Consider the following 24,798-nt stretch of genomic DNA (forward strand, 5'->3'; position numbering starts at 1 on the left):
ATCCACGCTCACCATTTGACCAAACCAGGGGAGAAACAGATATTTTACTTTATTATTAGCTACTGAGCTATCAGATACAAACCAATCAAAAACATTAAAGAAAAGTTGTTTGAAGCAGTTATATACAGGTACACTACACAGAAGCCAAAGTTGTATCTTCTGATCCCAAAGTGATCCCTGTGGAAAAGGATGGCCTTAGCTAGGGGGCAAAGGAGCACAGTTACAACAGTAATGAAGAGTCTCGTCCATTGAAAGTGGCAAACAACTGCAGCCACGTGGGCACCAAAATTTATGAGATCAGTTTTTAAAAGTCCTCTTTATAAAGTTTTCCAATGAAAACAGGACCCCCGCTTCTCCTGTAGGCTTTCCAGCTCACTATTCAAGAGACTTGAATACTTCTATTAAGGCAACTGGAAGCCTACCTTAGCCTCGAAAGGTGACTGCCCAATGTGGTCTGTCCTTCCTTCGTCAGCAGTGTAAGCCAACAGCACATGCTATAGGAAAACCAGGAATTTATACAGTGCTGCCCTCTGCTCAAAGGGAAACGGCACTCAAAGCAAAAGGCCACAGAGGGCTACCTGTGAATCCAGTAGGACTGAGAGGCCTTCAACTTTCCAAATAAACTTTGCAACTGGATCCAGGTGGAACAGTGCCCTGCAAAGAGTAGTGTATATGCCAATGAAAGGACTCAGCTTCCAAGAACTGTTACAGTAGCTTCCTGAGTCATTTCCTCTCCCCATTCCTATTAGAGTGAGAAAATACCCATCTTAGCCTAGATTCTCACTCACCACAAACCCCTCTGTACAGGGGTTTGTGCTCTAAGTCTTGAGCATCAGCACAGGGCTGAGACAATTCACGAAGTACTCTCTTCCACAGCCCAGCCATCTTTGTCATCTCTCCCACAATGCTGAGGTGAGGAGAGGACTGGGACCACTGACAGGAACACAGCATGGCTTACAGGAGTCAGCTGCCCCGCAGTCATCTCCAGTGGCTCCAGACACTCAAGTCTCAGGAGCAATACAGAACCGGAAAGCAGCACAGTCTGGTAGAGCAGGAAGAGCGCCCAGAGGAGGCGTGTGCTCAGAGATGAAACAGATTTTCAGAGATTTTGTTACAAGGAGATGTTACTCAGTCTCAACTCCCAGGACTTAGATGTTGCCTGTTTAAGAGGCCTATGTTTTCTTTTTCAACTCTTCAAACCTCCGGGAAAGATCATCGAAGTCAATGTCCTCAGACGCCGAGGTGCTGGCACCAGCAGATGCAGTGGGTAGTGTATCTGGCACAGAGGGCAACTCGGGTAGCACAAAGTTGTCATAGGTGTCCACAGGTCTGGAAGGGGGCTTTGCAGAGGCTTCTGGCTTGGGTCCGGGACCTAATTAAATTAGGGCAAGGAGCACTGTTACAAATGCCAGAGAAGTGGCTCAGACTCTCAGAGTCCCCAGTCCCAACAAAAAAATCAAAATACAACAGAAAACACTAGCTTTCTTTTTCTTTTGACAGAGGAGAGTCAGAGAGAGGGACAGATAGGGACAGAGAGACAGGAAGGAGAGAGATGAGAAGCATCGATTCTTTGTTGCAGCTCCTTAGTTGTTCAGTAACTGCTTTCTCATGTGTCTTGACCGGGGGGCTACAGCAGAGCGAGTGACCCCTTACTCAAGCCAGCAACCTTTGGGCTCAAGCCAACGACCCCTCGCTCAAGCTCAGCCTCCGCTCAAGTGGCGACCTCGGGCTTTCAAATCTGTGTCCTCCATATCCCAGTCTGACACTCTATCCACTGTGCCACCGCCTGGTCAGGCACTAGTTTTCTTTCTAAATGATATTTCATTCTAAACACAGAGCATTCATTTAAATAAACTGTCCCCTTTCAAAGACCTCATAACAACGAAGTCCAAAGTCTGGACTGGAACAGAGTTCTATTAGGATGAAGCTTCTCTTTAAGGCTGGGGGAAACAGCATTTGCCGTAAATGTTAACCCTTTGAGCAGTAAGAACGTTCATGTAAGACCACGTGCCTCCGCAGGGATCATCAAACTTTTTATAAAAACCCGCCCACTTTTGCAGTGCTGGTCAACCTGGTCCCAACCCCCACTAGTGGGCGGTCCAGCTTTCATGGTGGGCCAATCTCAGCGCTATTTAGTTGCTAGCGTGGTAGGGACCAGGTTGACCAGCACTGCAAAAGTGGGCGGTTTTTATAAAAAGTTTGAAGACCCCTGATACATGTACAATCTTTAAACTCTGAACTGGAGCTCAAAGTGTAAGGCAACATTTAAAAAAAGCAAATGTATGTTCTTGTTTCCATAAATTGGTTATCAAACAAACATGATTTTAAGTTAATAAAACTGCAAATGTAACTAATTTCATTTTTTGGAAAAAAACTCACTCCCAGGGGTTAGTGAGCATGAAAAATACTCACTACTCAAAGGGTTAATGTCAATTTTATTTGATGTAATAGGATCTGATCTTTATTTCGAGTCTTCCATTTTGTTTTACCAGTTAAAAATCACACCTCTCCCCCATCTACTGTATGTTTCCGTTTCTATTTAGGTTCTAGAAAAGATAAACATAAACTATAGTTTTAAAAAGAGCCCTTTCCTCTGGGATAGAGGGCTAGAGCTGACTGGAAAGAAACACAAGAGAACTTTTCTGGGTTGACAGAATGTTCTATATATATCTTTACTAAGATGGTGGTTGCATGTTGTGTGTATGATACATGTAATATGAAAACGCATCAAAATATAAACTGTATTTTTGTATATAGATCATATATTCTTGTATGTATGAATTGTACAACAGTATGCCCTGGCTGTGTGGCTCTGAATAAAGCACTGTCCCCAACACTGAAGTCACAAGTTTGACCTCTAGGCAGGGCACGTATAAGAAGCAATCAGTGAGTGCAAAACTGAGTGGAGCCTGACCAGGCAGTGGCGCAGTGGATAGAGCGTCGGACTGGGATGCGGAAGGACCCAGGTTCAAGACCCCGAGGTCGCCAGCTTGAGTGCGGACTCAACTGGTTTGAGCAAAAAAGCTCACCAGCTTGGACCCAAGGTTGCTGGCTCGAGCAAGGGGTTACTTAGTCTGCTGAAGGCCCGCGGTCAAGGCACATATGAGAAAGCAATCAATGAACAACTACGGTGTCACAACAAAAAACTGATGATTGATGCTTCTCATCTCTCTCTGTTCCTGTCTGTCTGTCCCTCTCTCTGACTCTCTGTTTCTGAAAGAAAAAAAAAAAAAAAGAACCAACCAATGAATGCATGAATGGGTGGAACAACAAATCGATGTTTCTCCTGCTCTCTCTCGCTCTCTCTCCCCCACTCCTTTCTCTAAAATCAATTAAAAAAAAAACAAAAAACTGAGTGGAATGGTGAGTTGATGCTTCTCTATCAATGAAAAAATTTTTAAAAATAAATAATACAGAAATACAACTCTAATTTTAAACAAATATAGTAGTAGCCCCTTGGGTTCCTAGGATACTGATACCGTGTTTTCTTTTTTGTTTTGGGGTTTTTTTTTGTATTTTTTTTGTATTTTTCTGAAGCTGGAAACGGGGAGGCAGTCAGACAGACTCCCGCATGCGCCCGACCAGGATCCACCCAGCACGCCCACCAGGGGGCGATGCTCTGCCCATCTGGGGCGTCGCTCTGTTGCAACCAGAGCCATTCTAGCACCTGAGGCAGAGGCCATAGAGCCGTCCTCAGCACGTGGGCAAACTTGGCTCCAATGGAGCCTTGGCCGCGGGAGGGGAAGAGAGAGGAAGGAGGGGGGGAGGGGTAGAGAAGCAGATGGGCGCTTCTCCTGTGTGCCCTGGCCGGGAATCGAACCTGGGACTTCCACACACCAGGCCGACGCTCTACCACTGAGCCAACCGGCCAGGGCATGTTTTCTTTTTTGAATGGATGGCTACATGAGTGTGCCTGCGTTGTGAAGTCATTGAGCTATTTACTTTCATTTGTGCCTATTCATTTCCTTTTTTTAATTTCCAAGCACAGTGGAAGCTGAAATAAGAGAAACATAAAGAACTTGAAAGTAACTGAAAACTAGAAGTTGAAAAAATAAAACTGTGGGAAAGAATGATACCACTAACAGAAACAGAGAACTTGGGGAATTTTGGGAGGCCCGGGAAGAGAGAAACCCTGAGTTCTGTTTCTGCTACCTTGCATTTGGAGAGAAGACAAGGCATGTGGGTTAAATGCCATGGACAGGAAATCCATCTCTGAGAAAAGAGCCAAGAGCTCACTCACCAACAATCTGTGCAGAAGAGACATTCTTATCAGCATTACTGTCATCAACCTGAAACACAAAAATTGTTACCAGAAAAGCAAGCAGTGGCATGACTGGAGAAGTACCGACAGGCCCATAAGCCCCTGTGCTCTCCGAAAGCTAAGCTGCTCAGCAAAAGCAACAGAACCTGCTCCAAAGAACCACCCTCCACTCCCTCCTGAGCCTCCGACAGACGGACCATGCTGAGCTCTTAACCGCCAAGCAGGGGGAAATTCTAACCACACCGCAGCACCGCTTTCATCTACTACCTTTGCCTTCCAGGCAGAGAGAGCACTAAACCACTGACTTCACCTCCAAGAAGCAAGTCCTCTACTGAAGCTCATCTGCCTCACGCCTAGAAACAGCTGTGGCAATGCTTGAAGCATGCAAGACCGAAACAAAAACTCAGGCCCAAGGTACAAACATGAAGCAAGCTCAGGAACAGGAGAATCTACCTACATGAATAATTTCCAGTTGAACAAACAAGCCTGGCAGAAAACAAGTCATCTAATTCTAAACCACAGCTGCTACAACCACTATTACCAAAATAGGCAATTACAGCATGTTTTAACAAGACTAAAATGTAAAATTAATGCTATAGGCTGGAATTTACTAACTGGATGCTTCTGTGTAAAACAAAAATCTAGTCGCTATTCCTTTACACAGTATTGAGAATTTATAAAACTCCTAGTTTAATTATCATATTTTAGCACCAAGACTGTACCAGGTCCAAGTAATTCCCTACACAGTCCAAAAAAAAAAGGACTGGTTAAGTGTCCTCCTAGAACTTGCCAAGAAATCTGTGCTCCTTCCTGATTCCTGGCTGAACCGCAAAGCAATGCACCGCCACACCCCATTTCCAGGGTAATGTTAAAGCAGCACAAGAATCCAAAGCAAGAGCAATGCTGGTACTAGGAGTTCATCAAAACTTTGCCTTCCCTGTGGCCATTATTTTGCTCTCTTCATGGGATTCACTCGCACGCTGCTTATAAAAGAGGCTCGGGCACTTACAGATTCATACGATGGGGGAACTGCTGGTATCTGAGGTGGATGAATATTGGGAAAGGCCTGGTAAGTCCCCATGGGCAATCCATTGAAATCCGACTGCAAGAGGAGAAAGGCAACATCAGCGACACTGCCCCCATTTCCTCAGGGTTGTGCACGGGAAGGGACAAATGCATGCACATACACAGCAAGTCCTCCAATGTCCTTTCCTTACAATGGTCAATGCCATGGGAATGTAAATCTTGTTTCTCTCAACTAGCTTATGCTAACAATGCGTTTTATAATATATCATTTTGATTAAATTCACAGAACTATCAATGACATTACATGAAGACTTACTATGTATATATCCTATATATATGCACACACATACACTCAAGAACCCCAAAAGAGAAAAAAAAACGCCCAACATACATCATCAGGATTCCAAATTTTTAAAGATCTGTAGCCAAAGGCTATTCTTTATCAGCAATGACTTTAATCATTCTGTCTACAAAAGGCTTTTCTACTTGTTAATCAGTGATTGTATTCACTTTTTAGAAAAAGCTACTAGTATGCCTACAACAAGTCCCAAGCATGTTCAGTGAAAAAGCTACACATAAATGAGTTTTTCTAGGACCCTCACTTGATTTACTCACTGCATTACCTACAGCTGAACCAAAAGACTTTCTTTAAATCCCAATATTTTCCCCACAATATGATCATTATTAAGCTAATACCAAATGCCCTCACTGCTAAATCCTCTGGATAACCTACAATCCCTGAGTATATTCAGAGCCATCTTCTGTCACATTTTCTAGAGCTTCCATCGCATTTATAGGTATACTCACTGGTCCCTTTGGGAGTGGGTATGAGAAAGGAGTGCTTGGAGATGGCATGGGCATGGGCATAGGCATTGGCACTGTTCCGTCAGGTCCACCAACTGGTGCTGTGAACCCGCCTCCTCCTCTTCCAGGGCCCCCTTTCTTCACGTCATCCGTGAATCCAACATCAATAAGATCTGTCTCTACTCCAGGGGGAGCTTCTGCCTGAGAAAAAGAGAAATCCCTGTCAGCCCACAGCCCAGGCTAGGTTCCCAGCAAACAGACTGAGATGGAGATTAGCAAGAAGGAAGGTCTCTTGGGCCAGGGACCTGTGGGAAAGGGAAGGAAGCAGGGAGGGGTGAAGGAAGCAGCTGGGCTGTCATGTAGAGACGAGGGCCAATTCCCCAGAGAGCTAGCTCTGCAGCTAGTAGGTGTCCCCAACTGGGTCAAAGGGGAAGTGTCTTTAAATCCCTGCACTGACCAGGTACTGAATACAAGCTCCCACAGGAAAGACTGGTAAGCAAGCTCTCCTAAGGGCCACTGCTGGAGGGACACAGCTCTGTGTGAGATGCAAGTCACCAACTGTCTGTCTCGAGAACTGAGGGACTAAATGCTTTTGTTCTCTTGGTAACACAATGCAATACACAGATAATGTATAGAGGAATTGTGCAATGGAAAACTGTATAATTTTATTAACCAATATTACCAAAAAAAATTCAATTAAAAAAATTTTTAAACTGCTTCTTTTGGGAGAGAGAGAGAGAGAGAGAACGCAGTCTGAGTGGTAAGAAAAATAAACAAACTGCTTCTGGCCTGACCAGGCGGTGGTGCAGTGGATAGAGCATCAGACTAGGACACAGAGGACCTAGGTTTGAAACCCCGAGGTCACCAGCTTGAGCATGGGATCACAGACATGACCCCATGGTCACTGGACTGAAGCCCAAAGGTCGCTGGCTGGAGCAAAGGGTCATTTGCTCTGCTGTAGCCCCCAGTCAAGGTACATATAAAGCAATCAATGAACTAAGGTGCTGCAACAAAAAATTGATGCTTATCTCTCTCCCTTCCTGCCTGTCCCTCTGTCTCTGTCACAAAAAGAAAAGCTTCTGTTCTATAGTGTGTGTTCGTATCTGGGGTGGGGTCATCTAGGCAGCGTACCTAGCATCTGTTATATACCCCATCAACCTTAACTGCTGAAGGCCTATTACTTGCATATCTACCCTCCTCATACTGTACGCCTCTTCAGGACCAGGGTCTTGTTTTTATGCATCTCTGTATTCTCAGCTTTCTGTGTACTGTCTGGCATGGCACAGACACCCAATAAACATTTCAGGATTTGTTCTGGGTCTTGGGGCATTTCTTAATACCCACAGGGTGATTCACAAGTCCTTGACCTTCAGAAAAAAGCAACACATGTGTATCAAGGTTTGTGTCTTTTCAAGGTGCTTTCAGGTGTTCATTTCATCTGATCCTTAAATACTCTTGAGATATTTAGGAACAATTATTTTTTACCCAAAAATGAAATGGGCAAAGGTTTAAACTTTCACACACAAACTGGTGCAACAAATCCGGTTCTAAACCAGGGATATCTAGAGACCCATTTTTCTGTGGACTCTGACAGACTGACTTACCATGACCACAGAGTCGGGCTCATAGGGCACATTGTAGTTCTTGGCGATTTCAATCAGGTATCTCTCCACCAGGATTTTGGGAGGAGCTTCCACGCTCAGTTTGTGCATTAGCTGTAATTAAAAGACCTGGGTTAAGATGCATCTATACTATCCAGCCTAAGTCTAGCCTATCTCACTTCTAAACTTTGTTCCTCTTATTTTATAGGTAAGCTTAGACTAAAAAAGATTCAGACGAGCTAAATGACTTTTTTTCTTGTCACAAAGTACACTGCAAAACCCATGTCTCTCTCACATTCTCTGGTACATAGGACCCAGGTGTTAGTAAAAGGCTGATACTGCTGCCTTCTACATTTGAATTCATCCACCCTTTTCCTGATCTCATTTCCACCTCCACAAATTACAAGGGGCACAAAGAACAGGGGACAAATAAGAAATGACCCAGAATGACAGCCTCACAAATCAGAGGCAGAGGCCAGGGGGAGGAGCTGTCTTCTCACCCTCACTATGAAATGTGTAACCTATATTAACCCTACCACATAGCGGTACCTGCTAGATCACTGCAGGCAATAAATTCACCTGCCCCCGCCCTGCTTAGTTTCATGTTTAACAAGTATGTTTGTTACCCTGTCATTCACAGTTCCAATCTGGTTGGTCCTACATAATTTGCCATATTCTTTGCTATACTTGGCACAGAGCTGATCAGCAACCTGCAGAAAAAAAAATAACAGAAAATTAAAGTGAAGCCCAGGCCAGATGGCTCAGCTGGTTAGAGCTTCATCCTGAAGCTGAGAGGTTGCCGGTTCGATCCCCAGTCAGGGCACATACAGGAGCAGATCTATGCTCCTGCCTCTCTCTCTCTCTCTCTCTCTCCCCCTTTCTCTCTCTATAAAATCAATAAACAAAAATTTTAAATTAGGTCTATTCTTTAAAAAAATTAAAAATGTAGCCTGACCAGGCGCAGTGGATAGAGCATCGGACTGGGATGCCGTAGACCCAGGTTTGAGACCCCAAGGTCGCCAGCTTGAGCACGGGCTCATTTGGTTTGAGCAAAGCTCACCAGCTTGGACCCAAGGTCACTGGCTTGAGCAAGAGGTTACTTGGTCCGCTGAAGGCCCGAGGTCAAGGCACATATGAGAAAGCAATCAATTAATAACTAAGGTGTCACAACGAAAAACTAATGATTGATGCTTCTCATCTCTCTCCGTTCCTGTCTATCCCTCTCTCTGACTCTGTCTCTGTAAAAAGTAAAAAAAGTAAAAAAAAATTAAAAATGTAAGTGGAAACCAATTCCACCCACTGCTTCAAGCTTCTTCCTAGCAACAGTAAACAGGCTGTTACAGGATAGCGTAGTAAAGAGCCAGGGTCTGTAAAACCTGACAGGCTCACACTGATTATTGGTTTATATGCATCCTCCACTGAGCTGCAACTATATGTGAAACTCTAAGCATTATGATCCACACTATACATATACTGGTGAACAAAACCAGACATTGTTCCTACATTTAGAGTCTTGTAATCTCGGAGGAAAACAGTACCCAATCACACAGGTAAAGGTACAAATGCAGCTGTGAAAGTGCTACCCAGAGAAAGCAAGTAAACCATACTATCCACAGCTTATGACAGCAGAATCAGAGCTGACTTAAAAAGTCAGGTAACTGGGTAGTGGGCACACAATACAATATGCAGATGATTATTATAGAACTATACACTTAAACCTCATAATGTTAATGTCACCCCCATAAACTTAATTTAAAAAACAAAAAGTCAGGTAAGACTTCCAGAAGAAAGTGATGCTTCTCTAAGATATAAAGGATGATTAGAAGTTCACTAAAGGAGGGAAGAAAGGGCATTTTAGGAAAAGAAAACAGCATATGCAGAGGTTTCTGGTGGAAAAACAGCCAATCCTCAAGCCAAAACAAGGACAGTGAGCCCTAGTGCAGAGGCTAAGGGAGTAATGTGGGAGGAAATGCAGATAAGACAAGTAGGGCCATGTAGACAAATTTCAGAAGTTTTGTTTCTATCACAAGCACAACAGAAAGACACTAAAGAGCTTTAAAACAAGGCACAATGAGCCTGACCAGGTGATGGCGCAGTGGATAGAGCATCGGACTGGGACGCGGAGGACCCAAGTTCGAGACCCCGAGGCGGGCTCATCTGGTTTGAGCAAAAGCTCACCAGCTTGGACCTAAGGCCGCTGGCTCAAGCAAGGGGTTATTTGGTCTGCTGAAGGCCCATGGTCAAGGCATATATGAGAAAGCAATCAATGAACAACTAACAACTAAGGTGTCGCAACGTGCAACAAAAAACTAATGATTGATGCTTCTCATCTCTCCATTCCTGTCTGTCTGTCCCTGTCTATCCCTCTCTGACTCTGTCTCTGTTAAAAAAAAAAAAAAAAAGGCACAATGACAGGGTAATATCAGTGTTTTTTAACAAAACCCTCAGTTGTTCTGATGAAATGGAACAACTACTAAACATACTAAAGAACACCAAAGCAGACATAGGAAGAACACTCAGGAAGTTACTATAAGCCTGACCAGTGGTAGCGCAATGGATAGAGGTTCAAAATCCCGAGGTTGCTGGCTTGAGCACAGGCTCATACGACTTGAGCGTGGGGTCAGAGACATGACCCATGACCCCATGGTTGCTGACTTGAAGCCCATGGTCACTGGCTTGAGCCCAAGGTGGCTGCCTTGAGCAAGGGGTCACTGGCTCGACTGGAGCCCCCCAGTGAAGGCACCTATGAGAAGCAATCAATGAACAAAAGTGCCACAACTACAAGCTGATACTTTTCATTTCTCTCCCTTCTAATCTCTTTCTTGGTTAAAAGAAAAAAAAAAATTACTCAAGTTTGCAAAACAGTCTTCTATGATGTAAGGCTTGAAAAGGAGTTAGAAACAAATTTACAAAATCTACCTGTGTCAAAGGCAGCATGAGAAGGATTCTAAATACGTGGTCAAGCCTGACCTGAGGTGGCGCAGTAGATAAAGGCTCGACCTGGAACACTGAGGTCACCAGTTCAATACCCCAGGTTTATCTGGTCAAGGAACATATGGGAAGCAACTACAAGTTGATGTGTCCCATTCCTCTCTCTCTCTCTAAAATGAATAAAATCATTTTTTTCTTTTTAGCGAGAAAGAAAGACAAAGGACAGACAGACAGAGAGAGATATAAGCATCAATTAATTCTTCACTGTGGCACCTTAGTGGTTCAGTGACTGCTCTCTCATATGTGCTTTGACCAAGCGGCTCTAGCCGAGCCAGTGACCCCTGGCTCAAGCCAGCGACCATGGGGCTGTATCTATGATTGCACGCTCAAGCCAGTCACACCGAGCTCAAGCCAGCAACCTCAGGATTTCAAACCTGGGTCCTCTGTGTCCCAGGTCGACACTCTTATCTACTGTGCCACCGCCTGATAGATAAATCTTAAAAAAGGAAAATACTTGGTCAAATAATCAGAAATGACCTATGTTAACCAATCTTTGTAACAACATGAAAATCTGAAACTGGTTATACTCACTATTTTCAACTCAGCCACTTCTGACTGGAGTCGAGGAGCAGCCCAGATAAGAGTAGACACAGATTCAGCCAGACCAGAATCTAGCTCCCTAATTAAGGAAAAAATTAGTAAGATTTAACATTCTTTGAAACAAACCAACAATCCTAACATTTGTATGATATACCAGATAGCCTCTTAAGCTATTTCACAAATCTCATTAAATTTTCAGTAACTCTAAAACTTCTAGCCATTTCCATCATCCTATTTTACCTCTTGGAAAACTCAAACTAAACGATGCACCCAAGGTCATAAAGTCAGGAAATGCTTCAGCCAAGACTCAAACTTAGGCATCTTGAGTTTAGGCATCTTGAGTTTAGATACCGTATTTTCTTTTCAACAGTTGTCTACTCTGAGATCAGGCCTTCAAGTGAATAGTAGAAAAGAGGTGCTTGGGTATGTGAAATAGTCCCTTAGTGCTAGCCCCCCACATGTAGGAAGACTAATATTACTCCTTTCTCAAATCCCAGAGGTAATTTTATTTAGGTCTTTGATCAAAACGTCTTAACTCATTAATATTATAGAAGATTAGTGAGTTCCAAAGATCTGCTGAACAACACTGTGCCTATAATTAACAATACTAGCCTGGCTTATGATGGCACAATGGATAACGCCTCAACCTAGAACACTAAAGTTCTTGGTTCCAGGCCCTGGACTTGCTCAGTCAAGGCACATATGAGAAGCAATTGCTACGAGTTCATGCTTCCTACTCACCCCCCCCCCACAAATCAATAAATAAAATCTTAAAAAAACAACAACTATACTGTGTCCTTAAAATTTTGTTAAAAGGGTACATGACATGTATTCTTACCAAAAAAGAAAGGGAGAGAAAATAAGGAAACTTTTGGAGGTGATGTTCATCGCCTTGACTGTGGTATTTGTATACAGATATATGCATATGTCCAAACTCATCTAACTATATACGTTAATTATGTGTAGTTTTCCTACATCAACTATACATCCAAAAAACACACACACAGAGAACAATCTTACTTCATAGACTGAATGAGGCCAAACCGGGCCAGCAGCAGGTCACAATACAGCTCCAGGATCTCCATGGCCTCCACGAGGTAGTCTTCTCGGATAATGTGCTCCACACGGATCCGAGCGCGTTCATCTTTCCCAGCCGCTAGATAGTCAGCAATCTCCTTCCTTGCTTTCTGGGCCAGTTCCGCTAAGGCACAAATTGCACTCTAGTCACACAGTAGAACACTAGGCCCAGGCCCACAGCAGACCTCCACCCCAACAGAGACAAGTGGGTGTTGCTATTATGTCCCAGCTCATATTCCCTTAGTAAATCTAGTCCAGAATTTGCTACTTTGTCTCTCTATTGTTTATGTAGCCAGAAATTCCAGGAGTCATGTTACCTATTCTACAACAACAGGGTATGTCCCTTTCCCTACAACAAAGTGATTTAATCTAAACAGATGTATCCCTAGTTTAAAGGATAAAGGATCCCTAAGACTTCCTGAAAGAGCCAATACTGGGGTGCTAGGACCCAGTGATGTATTTTGGGAGAGAAAATATAAGGCAATCATGCATTACTCACTTTTTTTTTTCTCCAATAGTTTAAGACGGTTTATAACTAATCTCAAATTGACTCGTAAGCGCTCAGCTTTAAATCCAGAGCCCAGCATGCTGTGATGTTCTTCCTGAAAAAAATAAGCATAATGACCACTGTAAGTTAAAATTAGTTCAGAAACTAAAACCAGTTAGAGAGTGGATTATTTAACATTATAAACTAGAGAGGTTTTCATTAGAAAGGCAAATGACATGATCTGATTCACAATTTAAAAGATATTTCTGGCTGTTGTGTGGAGAACTAATTAGGTGTAGGTCTGGGCTAATAAAAAGCAGGAAGGCCTCCTATTTCTCCCCAAAATCTCAACTTAAAACTGAAAGCTTTTCCTCTAAGATCAGGAACAAGAAAAGAATACCAACTCTCACCCATCTTTTTTTCCATTTTTTTTAATTCATTTTAGAGAGGAGGAGAGACAGAGAGAGAGAGAGAGAGAGAGAGAGAGAGAGAGAGAGGAGAGACAGAAAGAGAGAAGGGGGGGAGGAGCTGGAAGCATCAACTCCCATATGTGCCTTGACCAGGCAAGCCCAGGGTTTCGAACCGGTGACCTCAGCATTTCCAGGTCGACGCTTTATCCACTGCACCACCACAGGTCAGGCCCACCCATCTTATTCAACAGTACTTAAAGTCCTAGCCAGAGCAATCAGGCAAGAGAAAGAAATAAAAGGCATCCAAATTGGGAATAAGAAGTAAAATTGTCACTTTTTCCAGATGATATGATTCTATATATAGAAAAGCCTAAAGATTACACCAGAAGACTATCAGAAACAGCTCTGGCTGGGTAGTTCAGTGGGTAAAGCGTCGACCTCGTGTACTAGAGGTTGAGGGGTCAAACCCCCCCCAATCAGGACACATACAAGAAGCAATCGATGAGTACACAACTAAATGAAACAATGAGTCCATGCTTTTCTCTCATCAATGGAAAAAAACTAAACAAACAAACAAAACTTAAAAAAAAAAAAGATGACCCAGAAACAAATACAGCAAAGTTGTAGGATACAAAAATCAATGTACAAAAATCCCCTGCATTCTTATATACTAGCAAAGAAATATCAGGGAAAAAGTGAAGAAAACAATTCCATTTGTGCCTGACCAGGCGGTGGTGCAGTGAATAGAGCGTCGGACTGGGATGCGGAGGACCCAGGTTCAGGACCCCGAGGTCGCTAGCTTGAGTGTGGGCTCATCTGGTTTGAGCAGAGCTCACCAGCTTAGACCCAAGGTCCCTGGCTTGAGCAAGGGGTCACTCAGTCTGCTGTAGCCCCATGGTCAAGGCGCATATGAGAAATCAATCAACGAACAACTAAGGTGTCATAAAAAACTGATGATTGATGCTTCTCATCTCTCTCCGTTCCTGTCTGTTTCAATCTATCCTTCTCTCTGACTCTCTGTCTCTGTAAAAAAAAAAAAAAATATTCCATTTGCAACTGCAACATAAAGGATAAAATAACTAGGAATAAAGTTAACAAAGGAAGTGAAGGATCTATACACTGAAATCTACAGGTCACTGTTGAAGGAAATTGATGAAGGCACAAAGGAATGGAAAATATTCCTTGTTTGTGGATTGCAAGAATCTACATAATTAAAATGCCCATATTACCTATGCAATATACAGATTTAATGCCACCCCCATCAATATCCCAAAGGCAATTTTCCAAAGATATAGAACAAAAAATCAAATTTGTATGGAACCACAAAAGAGAGAAAATAGCCAAAGCAATCCCAAGAAAAAAGAACAAAGCTGGAGGTATCACATTCCCTGACTTCAAATTATACTACAAAGCTACAATAATCAAAACAGTATGGTACTGACAGGAAAAGACACATACAAACACAAAAGAACTAAGAGCCCAGAAATAAACCCACACATACATAGGCAGCTAATTTTTGACAAAGGAGCCAAAAAACATACACTGGAGAAAGAAAAGCCTCTTCAATAAATGATGGGAAAACCACATGCAAAAGAAAGAAAGTAGAATGGTATTTGACACAATACACAAAATGGATTAAAGACTTAAATATAAGACCTGAGCCTGACCAGGTGGTGGCGCAGTGGATAGAGCGCTGGACTAGGATGCAGAGGACCCAAGTTCGAGACCCCGAGGTCGCCAGCTTGAGCGAGTGCTCATCTGGTTTGAGCAAAGCTCACCAGCTTGGACCCAAGGTCGCTGGCTTGAGCAAGGGGTTACTCAGTCTACTGAAGGCCCACGGTCAGGACACATATGAGAAAGCAATCAATGAACAATGAAAAACTGATGACTGATGCTTCTCATCTCTCTCCATTCCTGCCTGTCTGTCCCTATCTATTCCCCCCCCCCCCCCCGTCTCTCTCTCTGTAAAAAACACACACACACAAAAAAAAACATGAAATAACAAAGTCTCTAGAAGAAAGCATACGTACTAGCATACGAACTAAACTTACCAACCTTGGTCTCAGAGAGGCTTTGGTGACCTTGACCCAAACACAAGGGAAGTAAAAGCAAAATTAAATGAATGCAACTACTGTATATCAAACTAAAGCTTCTACACAGCAAAAGAAACCATGAACAAAAAAAGGCAACTAACCAAATGGCAGAATAAGTTTACAAACAATACCTCTAAAAAGGGCTAATATCCAAAACATATATATAAAGAACTCATACATATAAACTCAACAATAAGAAAACAATCCTATTTAAAAATGAGCAGAGATTCTGATCTTTTCCCAAAAAGCTATACTAATGGTCAAAAGATATATGAAAAGATGTTCAACTTCACTAGCTCTAAGGGAAATGCAAATCAAAACCACAAAGAGACATACCTCATACCTGTTAGAATGGCTATTATCAATAAGACAAGTAAGTCAGAATAGGATAAAGGAACACTTATACACTGCTGCTGGGAATGTAAATTGGTACAGCCACTATGGAAAACAGTATGGAGGATCCTCAGAAAAATTAAGAATAAAGCTAACCATATGACTTCAGCAATCTCTCTTCTGTGTATTTACCCCTAATATTTGAAAACATTTATTTATAAATATATATAGTATGTACTCCTTATGTTCATTGCAGTATTCTCAGCAGCCAAGAAATGGAAACCTGTGTCCTTTGATGGAGGATTGAATAAAGAAGATGTGGAACATGCCCTGGCCAGACAGCTCAGTTGGTTAGAGCATCTTCCCGAAGCGCAGAGGTTGCCAGTTCGAAACCCAGTCAGGGCACATATAGGGGGAAAGGTCTATGCTCCTGTCTGTCTCTCCCTTCCTGTCTCTCTAATCAATAAAATAAACAGCCTATTAAAAAAAATAAATAAATAAACAGCCTGACCTGTGGTGGAGCAGTGGATAAAGCGTCAATCTGGAACACTGAGGTCACCAGTTTGAAACCCTGAGCTTGCCAGGCCAGGTCAAGGAACATACAAAAAGCAATCAATGAACAATTCAAGTGGAGCAACTATGAGTGATACTTCTCACCCCCCACACCTTATCTCTGTAAACTTAATAAATAAAATCCTAAGGGAAAAAAATGCTGTAAAAATAAAATTTCCTGTGAACTATTGGTTTGTAGGTACAGTAGTCAAAAGGCTTCTACTTGGGGTACTTGGGGGGGGGGGGTTGTACATAAATCGACTATTTTATTGAATAATTACATAAAGGTGGTATAAATAAAACAAGAGTGATCCTAAATTGACTACTGTTGAAGGAAGATAAGTTGTTATACTCTTCTGTTCGACAATTTCACAACACGTTAAAAAAATAGTAATATATACGTAAGCATGACAGAAAAATTACAATCCCCAAGAACAGTTAAAACACTAGCTGTTTGTTGTTGTTTTTTAATTTAAAAAAAATATTTGTTTTTACTGATTTTAGAGAGAGAAACATCGACTTGGTGTTGCACTTATTCTCACACTCTGTCGTTGAGTCTTCCAAGGGCCCGGACCGCGGAGCGCACAAGCCACCTCGGCGTCTTGGGACAAGGCTCTAAGCAAACGAGCTCCCCGCCAGGGCAAGGCAAGCTCTCCGTTTTAAGTCGACTACTACCGAGAAGGAAAGCGGCTCTCCCGGGCCTCTCCTATCACCTGATTCTTACACAAGCTCTCGCGCGTCTGGGAAATTTTACGCAGGTCGAGTAGCAAGTGCCCGGCCGAGCGCAGAGAACACAAAGCGAGGGGCCAGGGCGGCCGCGGCTCCTCGCGCGGTCTCTCGGCAGACAGGCTGGGGAAAAAGACGATTTCCTCCAGCCAAAGGGGCCCCAGCTGCGGGCGGCCCAGGAGCCAGTCCAGGAGGCCGGCGGACTCGTAGGCACAGCCTTCCCGGCATCTTTCGGTCTTTCCGGGCCCGCGGGAACGGGGGAGGGGCCGCGGGCCCGGCTCAGGCCCCGCCCTTCCACCCAGGGGCGCGGGGCCCAGGCGCCGCGGGATAGGGAGGACCGCAGGAAAGTTCGGCGGCTTCACGGAGCCCGGACCAGCAGTCTGCAAGCGGTTCGCGACCCTGTCGCGGCCCCGGCGTCGGGCGGCGTCCCGCGCTGCTGCCCCTCCGGCCTGACCCCCCACATTCACGACCCTTTTCTTTCTCCTCACCTGCCACTCAGGGTCGTCTGAACCCCCGGGCTGAGGGCTTCTAACTCCCGGCCCCAGTGCGAGGAGGAAAACAAAGACCCTTGACGCTGAGGGTGCCACACTCACCTGACCGAAACCAGGCGTGAAAACGGCAGAGACGGAACCCAGAATCCAAGCTCAGGATCCAAAATGGCGGCCCCCTCGGCCTCAGCACAGCCAACGCGGGCGGAGGGATCCTTGGGCGAGCGAACCACGCTCTCCTTTCCCGGGATTGGCTGAGTGTCCGCCGCTCCCGGGACTCACGCCCACGGACTTCAGGGCTCCCTCGCCCTGCTCCCTTAAGACCCGGCGCGACCGGGGACTACTTCCCGCGGCGCAGGCACGGTGGTGGTGCGTCGCGCCACGCCACGCCAGGCACCCCTGACCACTCAACCTGACTTAGCTGCTAGGGGCGTGCCGGGAATTCTGCAGGGCCTGCCCTGGGCGCAGGCAACCGGGTAACGAAATTCGTGGCTAGCACCTTGTTCCGGATTGTTCCACGCCCTGGAAAAACCGGCTCCAGTACGGCCTTTCACACACCCAGAGTTACTCCCTGAGGTTTGCTCCCTTATCTCTCTCGACTCCTCTCGCCCTGGAGACCTTTACTCCTCAGTCTCGGGGTCTTTCTTCGGATGGAATGGCCGAGCAGGTGTCGACCCTTCTCTGACAACTCGGGGCTGTCTATCCGACCCGTCACCCTCCCCCCTCCAGGGGTCCCCAAACTTTTTACACAGGGGGCCAGTTCACTGTCCCTCAGACCATTGGAGGGCCAGACTATAAAAAAAAAACTATGAACAAATCTCTATGCACACTGCACATATCTTATTTTAAAGTAAAAAAACCAAAACAGGAACAAATACAATATTTAAAATAAAGAACAAGTAAATTTAAATCAACAAACTGACCAGTATTTCAATGGGAACTAGGCTCCTCTCACTGACCACCAATGAAAGAGGTGCCCCTTCCGGAAGTGCGGCGGGGGGCCGGATAAATGGCCTCAGGGGGCCCGCATGCGGCCGTGGGCCGTAGTTTGGGGACCCCTGGTCTATGCCTTGGGTTACTACTGCCCCGTTTTACAAGCAGGTCTGATCTTCCAACCAGAACCTCTACAGTCTGTGTTACTGAACTCGGTGGCGTGTCTCCTTAGCACCACACTCCCCGGCAATTAACCTTATGTCTGTATGCAGAGGAAACCTTTCCATTTAGTTCTCTTTGTTTTTAACTTGAAAACCATTCACCCGCCTTAGCGTTTGGAAGAGGTTTCCTGGACTCGCGGCTGCTGGAAGGACGTAATCTGCCCCCTGCTGTAGAGGCTGCATTTACCCAGAACAAAATTGTGGTTGGTTAAATTGCGATGCGGTCATGAGACAAGGGTGGACCTCGGCGTTACTATGTGAAGTTTACATGAATGAATTTAAAAATACTGTGCTTTTTGGCCCTGGCCGGTTTGCTCAGCGGTAGAGCGTCGGCCCAGCGTGCGGGAGTCCCGGGTTCGATTCCCGGCCAGGGCACACAGGAGAGGCGCCCATCTGCTTCTCCACCCCTCCCCCTCTCCTTCCTCTCTGTCTCTCTCTTCCCCTCCCGCAGCCGAGGCTCCATTGGAGCAAAAGATGGCCCAGGCACTGGGGATGGCTCCATGGCCTCTGCCCCAGGCGCTAGAGTGGCTCTGGTCGCAAGAGTGACGCCCCGGATGGGCAGAGCATCGTCCCCTGGTGGGCATGCCGGTTGGATCCCGGTCGGGCGCATGCGGGAGTCTGTCTGACTGCCTCCCCATTTCCAGCTTCAGAAAAATACACACACACACACACAAAATACTGTGCTTTTTATCTACAAGAAAACTGGCTCTAGATTAAAAGACTAAAGAGACATAATAACCAAATGAAATATATAAAACTCAGTTGGACCCTGGTTAGAAAAAAATAGATTATTTGGGGGAACAATTTGGGAAGTTTGAATATGTACTCAATATTAGATCTTATGAAATTATTGTTAATTTTTCTAGGTGTATATAGTTGTAATGTAGTTGAGATGCATGCTGAACTATGTAAAAGTGAAGGGTCATGATATCTGCAACTTACTTCCAAATATATATATATATATATATTAGATTTTATTTATTCATTATAGAGAGGGGAGAGAGAGAGAGAGAGAGAGAGAGAGAGAGAAGGGGGGAGGAGCAGGAAGCATCAACTCCCATATGTGCCTCGACCAGGCAAGCCCAGAGTTTTTTTGAACCGGTGACCTCAGCGTTTCCAGGTTGACGCTTTATCCACTGTGCCACCACAGGTCAGGCCCAAATATATATTTTTAAAGATTTTATTTATTGATTTTTAGGGTGGGTATGGGGCAGCTGTGTTAGGCTTGCGCATGGGTTTACCAGCTGCAAGCACTTTGCTTGATTAGTGTGTGAGCACCTGGCAGAGTCACGTGGGCATAGCCTATATAAGGCCATAGGTGCTTCCCCCTGGGCTGCAATTTTGCCTTATCACTTTTGGGGCACACCACCGTGAAGTGTGGTTTTTCTTATTCTTTTGCCCTTACTGTGAATAGCAGATTTTTCTTTGTTTATTAGCTTTTTCCCTGTTGTTTATTTGCTCTCCCGTCTTTGCAAGCCTCCAATAAACGGGTATGGCCTGACACTTTCTGGCTCCGCAATTTCTCTACCGTCTGCCGGAATCCAGTGTGAACCTGTCTGGCCACAGCCACCAGCATTACAGTGGGGTGGGGGGAAGGAGAAGTAGTTGCTTCACTCTAGCTGTTTATTCCTTGCTGTCATATGTGCCTGACTGGGCAATCCCATGTTTTGGAAATGGCGACCTCAGGGTTCCAGGTTGGCTGCCCCACCACAGGCACCAAATACTTAAGGAACAAAAAGTGTGTGGGCTATCATATATCTACATGGAAAATGATAGTTTTCTTCCAGAAACTACCGGACTAAGCCAACGTCCCAGCAATAAGTATACAGTATTCTGATTCTATTCCACATTTAATTTAAAAGGATAATAAAAGGGGCTGAATCCAATACCTTCGTTTTGTTTTATTTTACGAGTACCAGTATGTTGCCTGACCAGACAGCGCAGTGGATAGAGCGTTGTCCTAAAACGCCAAAAACCCAGGTTTAAAACCCTGAGGTCGCCAGCTTGGGCGCAGGCTCATCCAGCTTGATTGTGGGGTTGCCAGCTTGAGCATGGGATTGTAGACGTGACTCCATTTTCACTGGCTTGAGCCCAAAGCTCACAGCTTAAGCAAGGGGTCACTGGTTTGGCTGGATCCCCCTGGTTAAGGCACATATGCGAAAGCAATCAATGAACAACTAAGGTGCTGCAATAAAGAATTGATGCTTCTCATCTCACTCCCTTCCTGTCTGTCCCTTTCTCTCTCTCTCTCTCTCTCTCTTAAAAAAATACAAATATGTTTATGATCTTTACTATAGTAATTTGAGAATATACACTGCTCACAAAAATTAGAGAATCACGGAACATGCAGTTACTCCAATTCTTTCAGCCTTTTGTATAGTGCATTTTCACCAATGAAATAAAAGTTGGTTTTGCATCTCATTTGCATAGTTGAGCAACTTTCTTTGACTTGTCCTTTGCTTTTCTGATGTTCTTGTTTAATACAAAGAAATTCAAATGCTTTTTTTTATCGCTTCATATTCATTTTGAAATATCCCCTAATTTTTGTGAGCAGTATATATGTAAGGTATAGTAAAACAAAAGACCTATGTAACACTTTCCATGCCATTATTAATTTTTGGAATATATTATTCTAAGTATATATATTGCTCTATTGATGAGTATTTAGATTATTTCCAATATTTTGCCTCTATAAACAATATTGCAAACCATGACTATATATTTGCCTGTATGAATTGTACTTATTGGGTAAATTCCCAGAATCAGAAGAACTGGGTCAAAGGGTAGGTATATTTTTAATGTTAACAAATAGTGCCAAATCACCCTTCAAAGAGGAAGTCTCAATTTACACCACCACCACCACCAATGTATGCAAGTCCCTATTTCCCAATGCATTCAGTAGCAGAGTGTGTTTAGATAACTTTTTGAGTCCCTAACATTATTACAACACTGTTCAAAAAACAGGAAAGATGTGTGAAAAGTTTCATTGAGCCCATGTCTTGCTAAAAATGATCTGATTCATTTAGAAAAACTTCCTGCTCAGCAATGGTGTAGATTCAGCAATCATTTATATCTTACAAATACATCAATGTGAATTGTGCCACAACCAGCCACTGACAAAACAGTATCTCTGTGCCTAGCTGAATAGACCATTTTTATTCAGATGCTAAACATAATCCAAAAAATCAAACTAACATTGTTTCACTTGTAAATCCTATTTTGTTGTTAGGATAAAAAATAACACATAACATTTCTTTGGTTAACTAACCAGTAATACTGTTTTGTTTTGTTTTTTTACAGAAACAGAGAGAGCCAGAGAGAGGGATAGAGAGGGATAGACAGACAGGAACGGAGAGAGATGAGAAGCATCAATCATCAGTTTTTTTCGTTGCAACACCTTAGTTGTTCATTGATTGCTTTCTCATATGTGCCTTACCTTGGGTCCAAGCTGGTGAGTTTTATTTTGCTCAAACCAGATGAGCCCGCGCTCAAGCTGGCGAGCTCGGGATCTCGAACCTGGGTCCTCCACATCCCAGTCCAACGCTCTATCCACTGTGCCACAGCATAGTCAGGCAGTAATACTTTTTTTTGTACAAAAGATTATAACTAACGGCTGAAACTAAAACCTGCTTGAAACCAGAAGAATAAGAGTTCTAACAGGCTTTCAGGCCAACATTGGTCAGGCCTGTTTTTGTACAGCCCCTCCATCTGAGACTGGTTTTTATGTTGTCAAACGACTGTAAAAGAAAAGGGGGGGGGGAATATGTGATAAAACCCTATGTTGTCCACAAAGCCTGAAATATTTACTAGCTGGCACTTTACAGAAAAAGTTTGCTGGCCCTGGCCGGTTGGCTCAGTGGTAGACCGTCGGCCTGGCGTGCAGAAGTCCCGGGTTTGATTCCCCGCCAGGGCACACAGGAGAAGTGCCCATCTGCTTCTCCACCCCTCCCCCTCTCCTTCCTCTCTGTCTCTCTCTTCCCCTCCTGCAGCTGAGGCTCCATTGGAGCAAAGATGGCCCGGGCACTGGGGATGGCTCCTTGGCCTCTGCCCCAGGCGCTAGAGTGGCTCTGGTCGCAAAAGTGACGCCCTGGATGGGCAGAACATCGTCCCCTGGTGGGCATGCCGGGTGGATCCCGGTCGGGCGCATGCAGGAGTCTGTCTGACTGCCTCCCCGTTTCTAGCTTCAGAAAAATACAAAAAAAAAGAAAAAGAAAAAAAAAGAAAAGAAAAAGTTTTCTGACTCCTGTAATGGAAGAAAGTACTAAGCAATGTATAAGAGAGAAGGGAAAGATGATGGGCAAAGTAATTTGCCTTTTTTTTTTTAAGTATTAACAACATTTAAAAACATGAAAGTCTCAAGAAAGCTTTTAGGCTTAAAAATATATAATGTGAGAGGAACCGCTCTGGACATCTATCTTCCTAAGACCTAAGCAAAAATCAAGAGCATTTTTTAGAGTGTCTATGGAATGATTCTTCAGAGAACTTATTAATTAGGGCTACTTACAAATATTAACCATCTCTGGAATGTTGCAGTTTACAGGGTACTTACAAGCACGTTACCTTAATTTGAGGCTCACACATTCCTATGAAGCAGCTGTAGATCAGAAATGATTTTTGGTTATTATTAGTGGAACTTAGAGCTATACAGTGACCAATACAAGGTCAATAGTTTTTGTTTTTTTTTTTAATTTATTTTATTTTATTTATTCATTTTAGAGAGGAGAGGGAGAGACAGTGAGAGAGGGAGGAGAGACAGAGAGAGAAGGGGGGAGGAGCTGGAAGCATCAACTCCCACATGTGCCTTGACCAGGCAAGCCCAGGGTTTCGAACCGGTGACCTCAGCATTTCCAAGTCGACGCTTTATCCACTGTGCCACCACAGGTCAGGCACAAGGTCAATAGTTTTAAGTGCCAGGATCAGATCTTGAAACCAGATCTTGAGACTTTATTGGCATCATATTCCTTCCATATATCCATATTTCCATAATAATTTGCCTTCTGTTTTTTCTTCAATTGATGTGTATTGAATTTATCAACACATGAAAAGAAAAATGCATTAAAGGGCTCACATGTAAGATTAAAAGAGAGTGCTCAGCCCTGGCTGGGTCACTCATCCCAATACACCAAGGTTGTGAGTTCAACCCTGGTCAGGGCACATACCAGAAAAAAAGAGAGAGACAGTTCTCAAGTCAGATTGTTTTCATGACATTTGTCATCACTATAATCATCTTAGAAAAGTTTATGTTTTTCTAAAATGAATTCAAAGGAATGAAAGCTTATAACTCAGAATTTAAATATAAATTCAAAAACTTAAACTATCTCCTTAAAATATGAGGTTCTTATCAAGACTGTATGACATTAAAAAAAAAAAAAAAAGCCCTGGCCGGGTGGCTCAATGGTAGAGCGTCGGCCTGGCGTGTAGAAGTCCCGGGTTCGATTCCCGGCCAGGGCACACAGGAGAAGCTCCCATTTGCTTCTCCACCCCTCCCCCTCTCGTTCCTCTCTGTCTCTCTCTTCCCCTCCCGCATCTGAGGCTCCATTGGAGCAAAGATGGCCCGGGCGCTGGGGATGGCTCCTTGGCCTCTGCCCCAGGCTCTAGAGTGGTTCTGGTAGTGGCAGAGCGATGCCCCGGAGGGGCAGAGCATCGCCCCCTGGTGGGCAGAGCGTCGCCCCCTGGTGGGCGTGCTGGGTGGATCCCGGTCGGGCGCATGCGGGAGTCTGTCTGTCTCCCAGTTTCTAGCTTCAGAAAAATACAAAAAACAAAACAAACAAACAAAAAAAAACACCTCCCCAATTAAACACAGCTGCTTCTGGCCAAAAACAAAAATAAATTAAAAAGACTGTATGATATTGGCATAAAAACAGGCATTTAGATAAATGGAATAGAAATGAAAATCCAGCCTGACCTGTGGTGGCGCAGTGGATAAAGCGTTGACCTGGAAATGCTGAGGTCGCCGGTTCGAAACCCTGGGCTTGCCTGGTCAAGGCACATATGGGAGTTGATGCTTCCAGCTCCTCCCCCTTCTCTCTCTCTCCCTCTCTCTCCTCTCTAAAAAAAAAATGAATAAAATTAAAAAAAAAAAAAGAAAAAAGAAATGAAAATCCAGAAATAAACCTCCTACATTTATGGTCAATTAATTTTTCAACAAGGATGACAAGACAATTCAGTGAGAGGAAGAACAGACTGTTGACAGTTCAACAGATAGTGCTGGTAAAACTAGATATTCACAGGGAATAAAGTTGTACCTCACTGCCT

At 44.1% G+C, this 24,798-nt stretch overlaps 2 protein-coding genes across 5 annotated transcripts in view; one reads left to right on the forward strand and one right to left on the reverse strand.

Moving 5' to 3' along the window:
- The window catches only part of PKD1L3 (polycystin 1 like 3, transient receptor potential channel interacting), a 78,654-nt gene extending 78,384 nt beyond the window's left edge, over positions 1–270 (forward strand). The window contains 1 exon segment of the mRNA XM_066350182.1: positions 2–270. Coding sequence (XP_066206279.1) covers positions 2–66 — 65 coding nt within the window. The 3' untranslated portion in view covers positions 67–270.
- The window catches only part of LOC136380711 (IST1 homolog), a 450,214-nt gene continuing 425,448 nt past the window's right edge, over positions 33–24,798 (reverse strand). Inside the window, exons 1-10 of one of the 4 annotated variants that reach the window (XM_066348758.1) lie at positions 17,390–17,850; positions 12,800–12,902; positions 12,244–12,424; positions 11,215–11,302; positions 8,319–8,402; positions 7,696–7,806; positions 6,095–6,292; positions 5,271–5,363; positions 4,241–4,289; positions 33–1,372 (exon numbers count right to left, since the gene is read on the reverse strand). In XM_066348758.1, the coding sequence (XP_066204855.1) occupies positions 1,173–1,372; positions 4,241–4,289; positions 5,271–5,363; positions 6,095–6,292; positions 7,696–7,806; positions 8,319–8,402; positions 11,215–11,302; positions 12,244–12,424; positions 12,800–12,887 (1,092 nt within the window). In that variant the 5' untranslated portion in view covers positions 12,888–12,902; positions 17,390–17,850 and the 3' untranslated portion in view covers positions 33–1,172. Of the gene's footprint in view, positions 1,373–4,240; positions 4,290–5,270; positions 5,364–6,094; positions 6,293–7,695; positions 7,807–8,318; positions 8,403–11,214; positions 11,303–12,243; positions 12,425–12,799; positions 12,903–16,899; positions 17,028–17,389; positions 17,851–24,798 lie in introns of those variants that run through there. The other 3 variants (XM_066348756.1, XM_066348760.1, XM_066348759.1) reach the window with 3 other exon arrangements.

The sequence above is a fragment of the Saccopteryx leptura genome, chromosome 9, assembly GCF_036850995.1.
Source record: "Saccopteryx leptura isolate mSacLep1 chromosome 9, mSacLep1_pri_phased_curated, whole genome shotgun sequence".
Taxonomy (NCBI): Eukaryota; Metazoa; Chordata; class Mammalia; order Chiroptera; family Emballonuridae; genus Saccopteryx; species Saccopteryx leptura.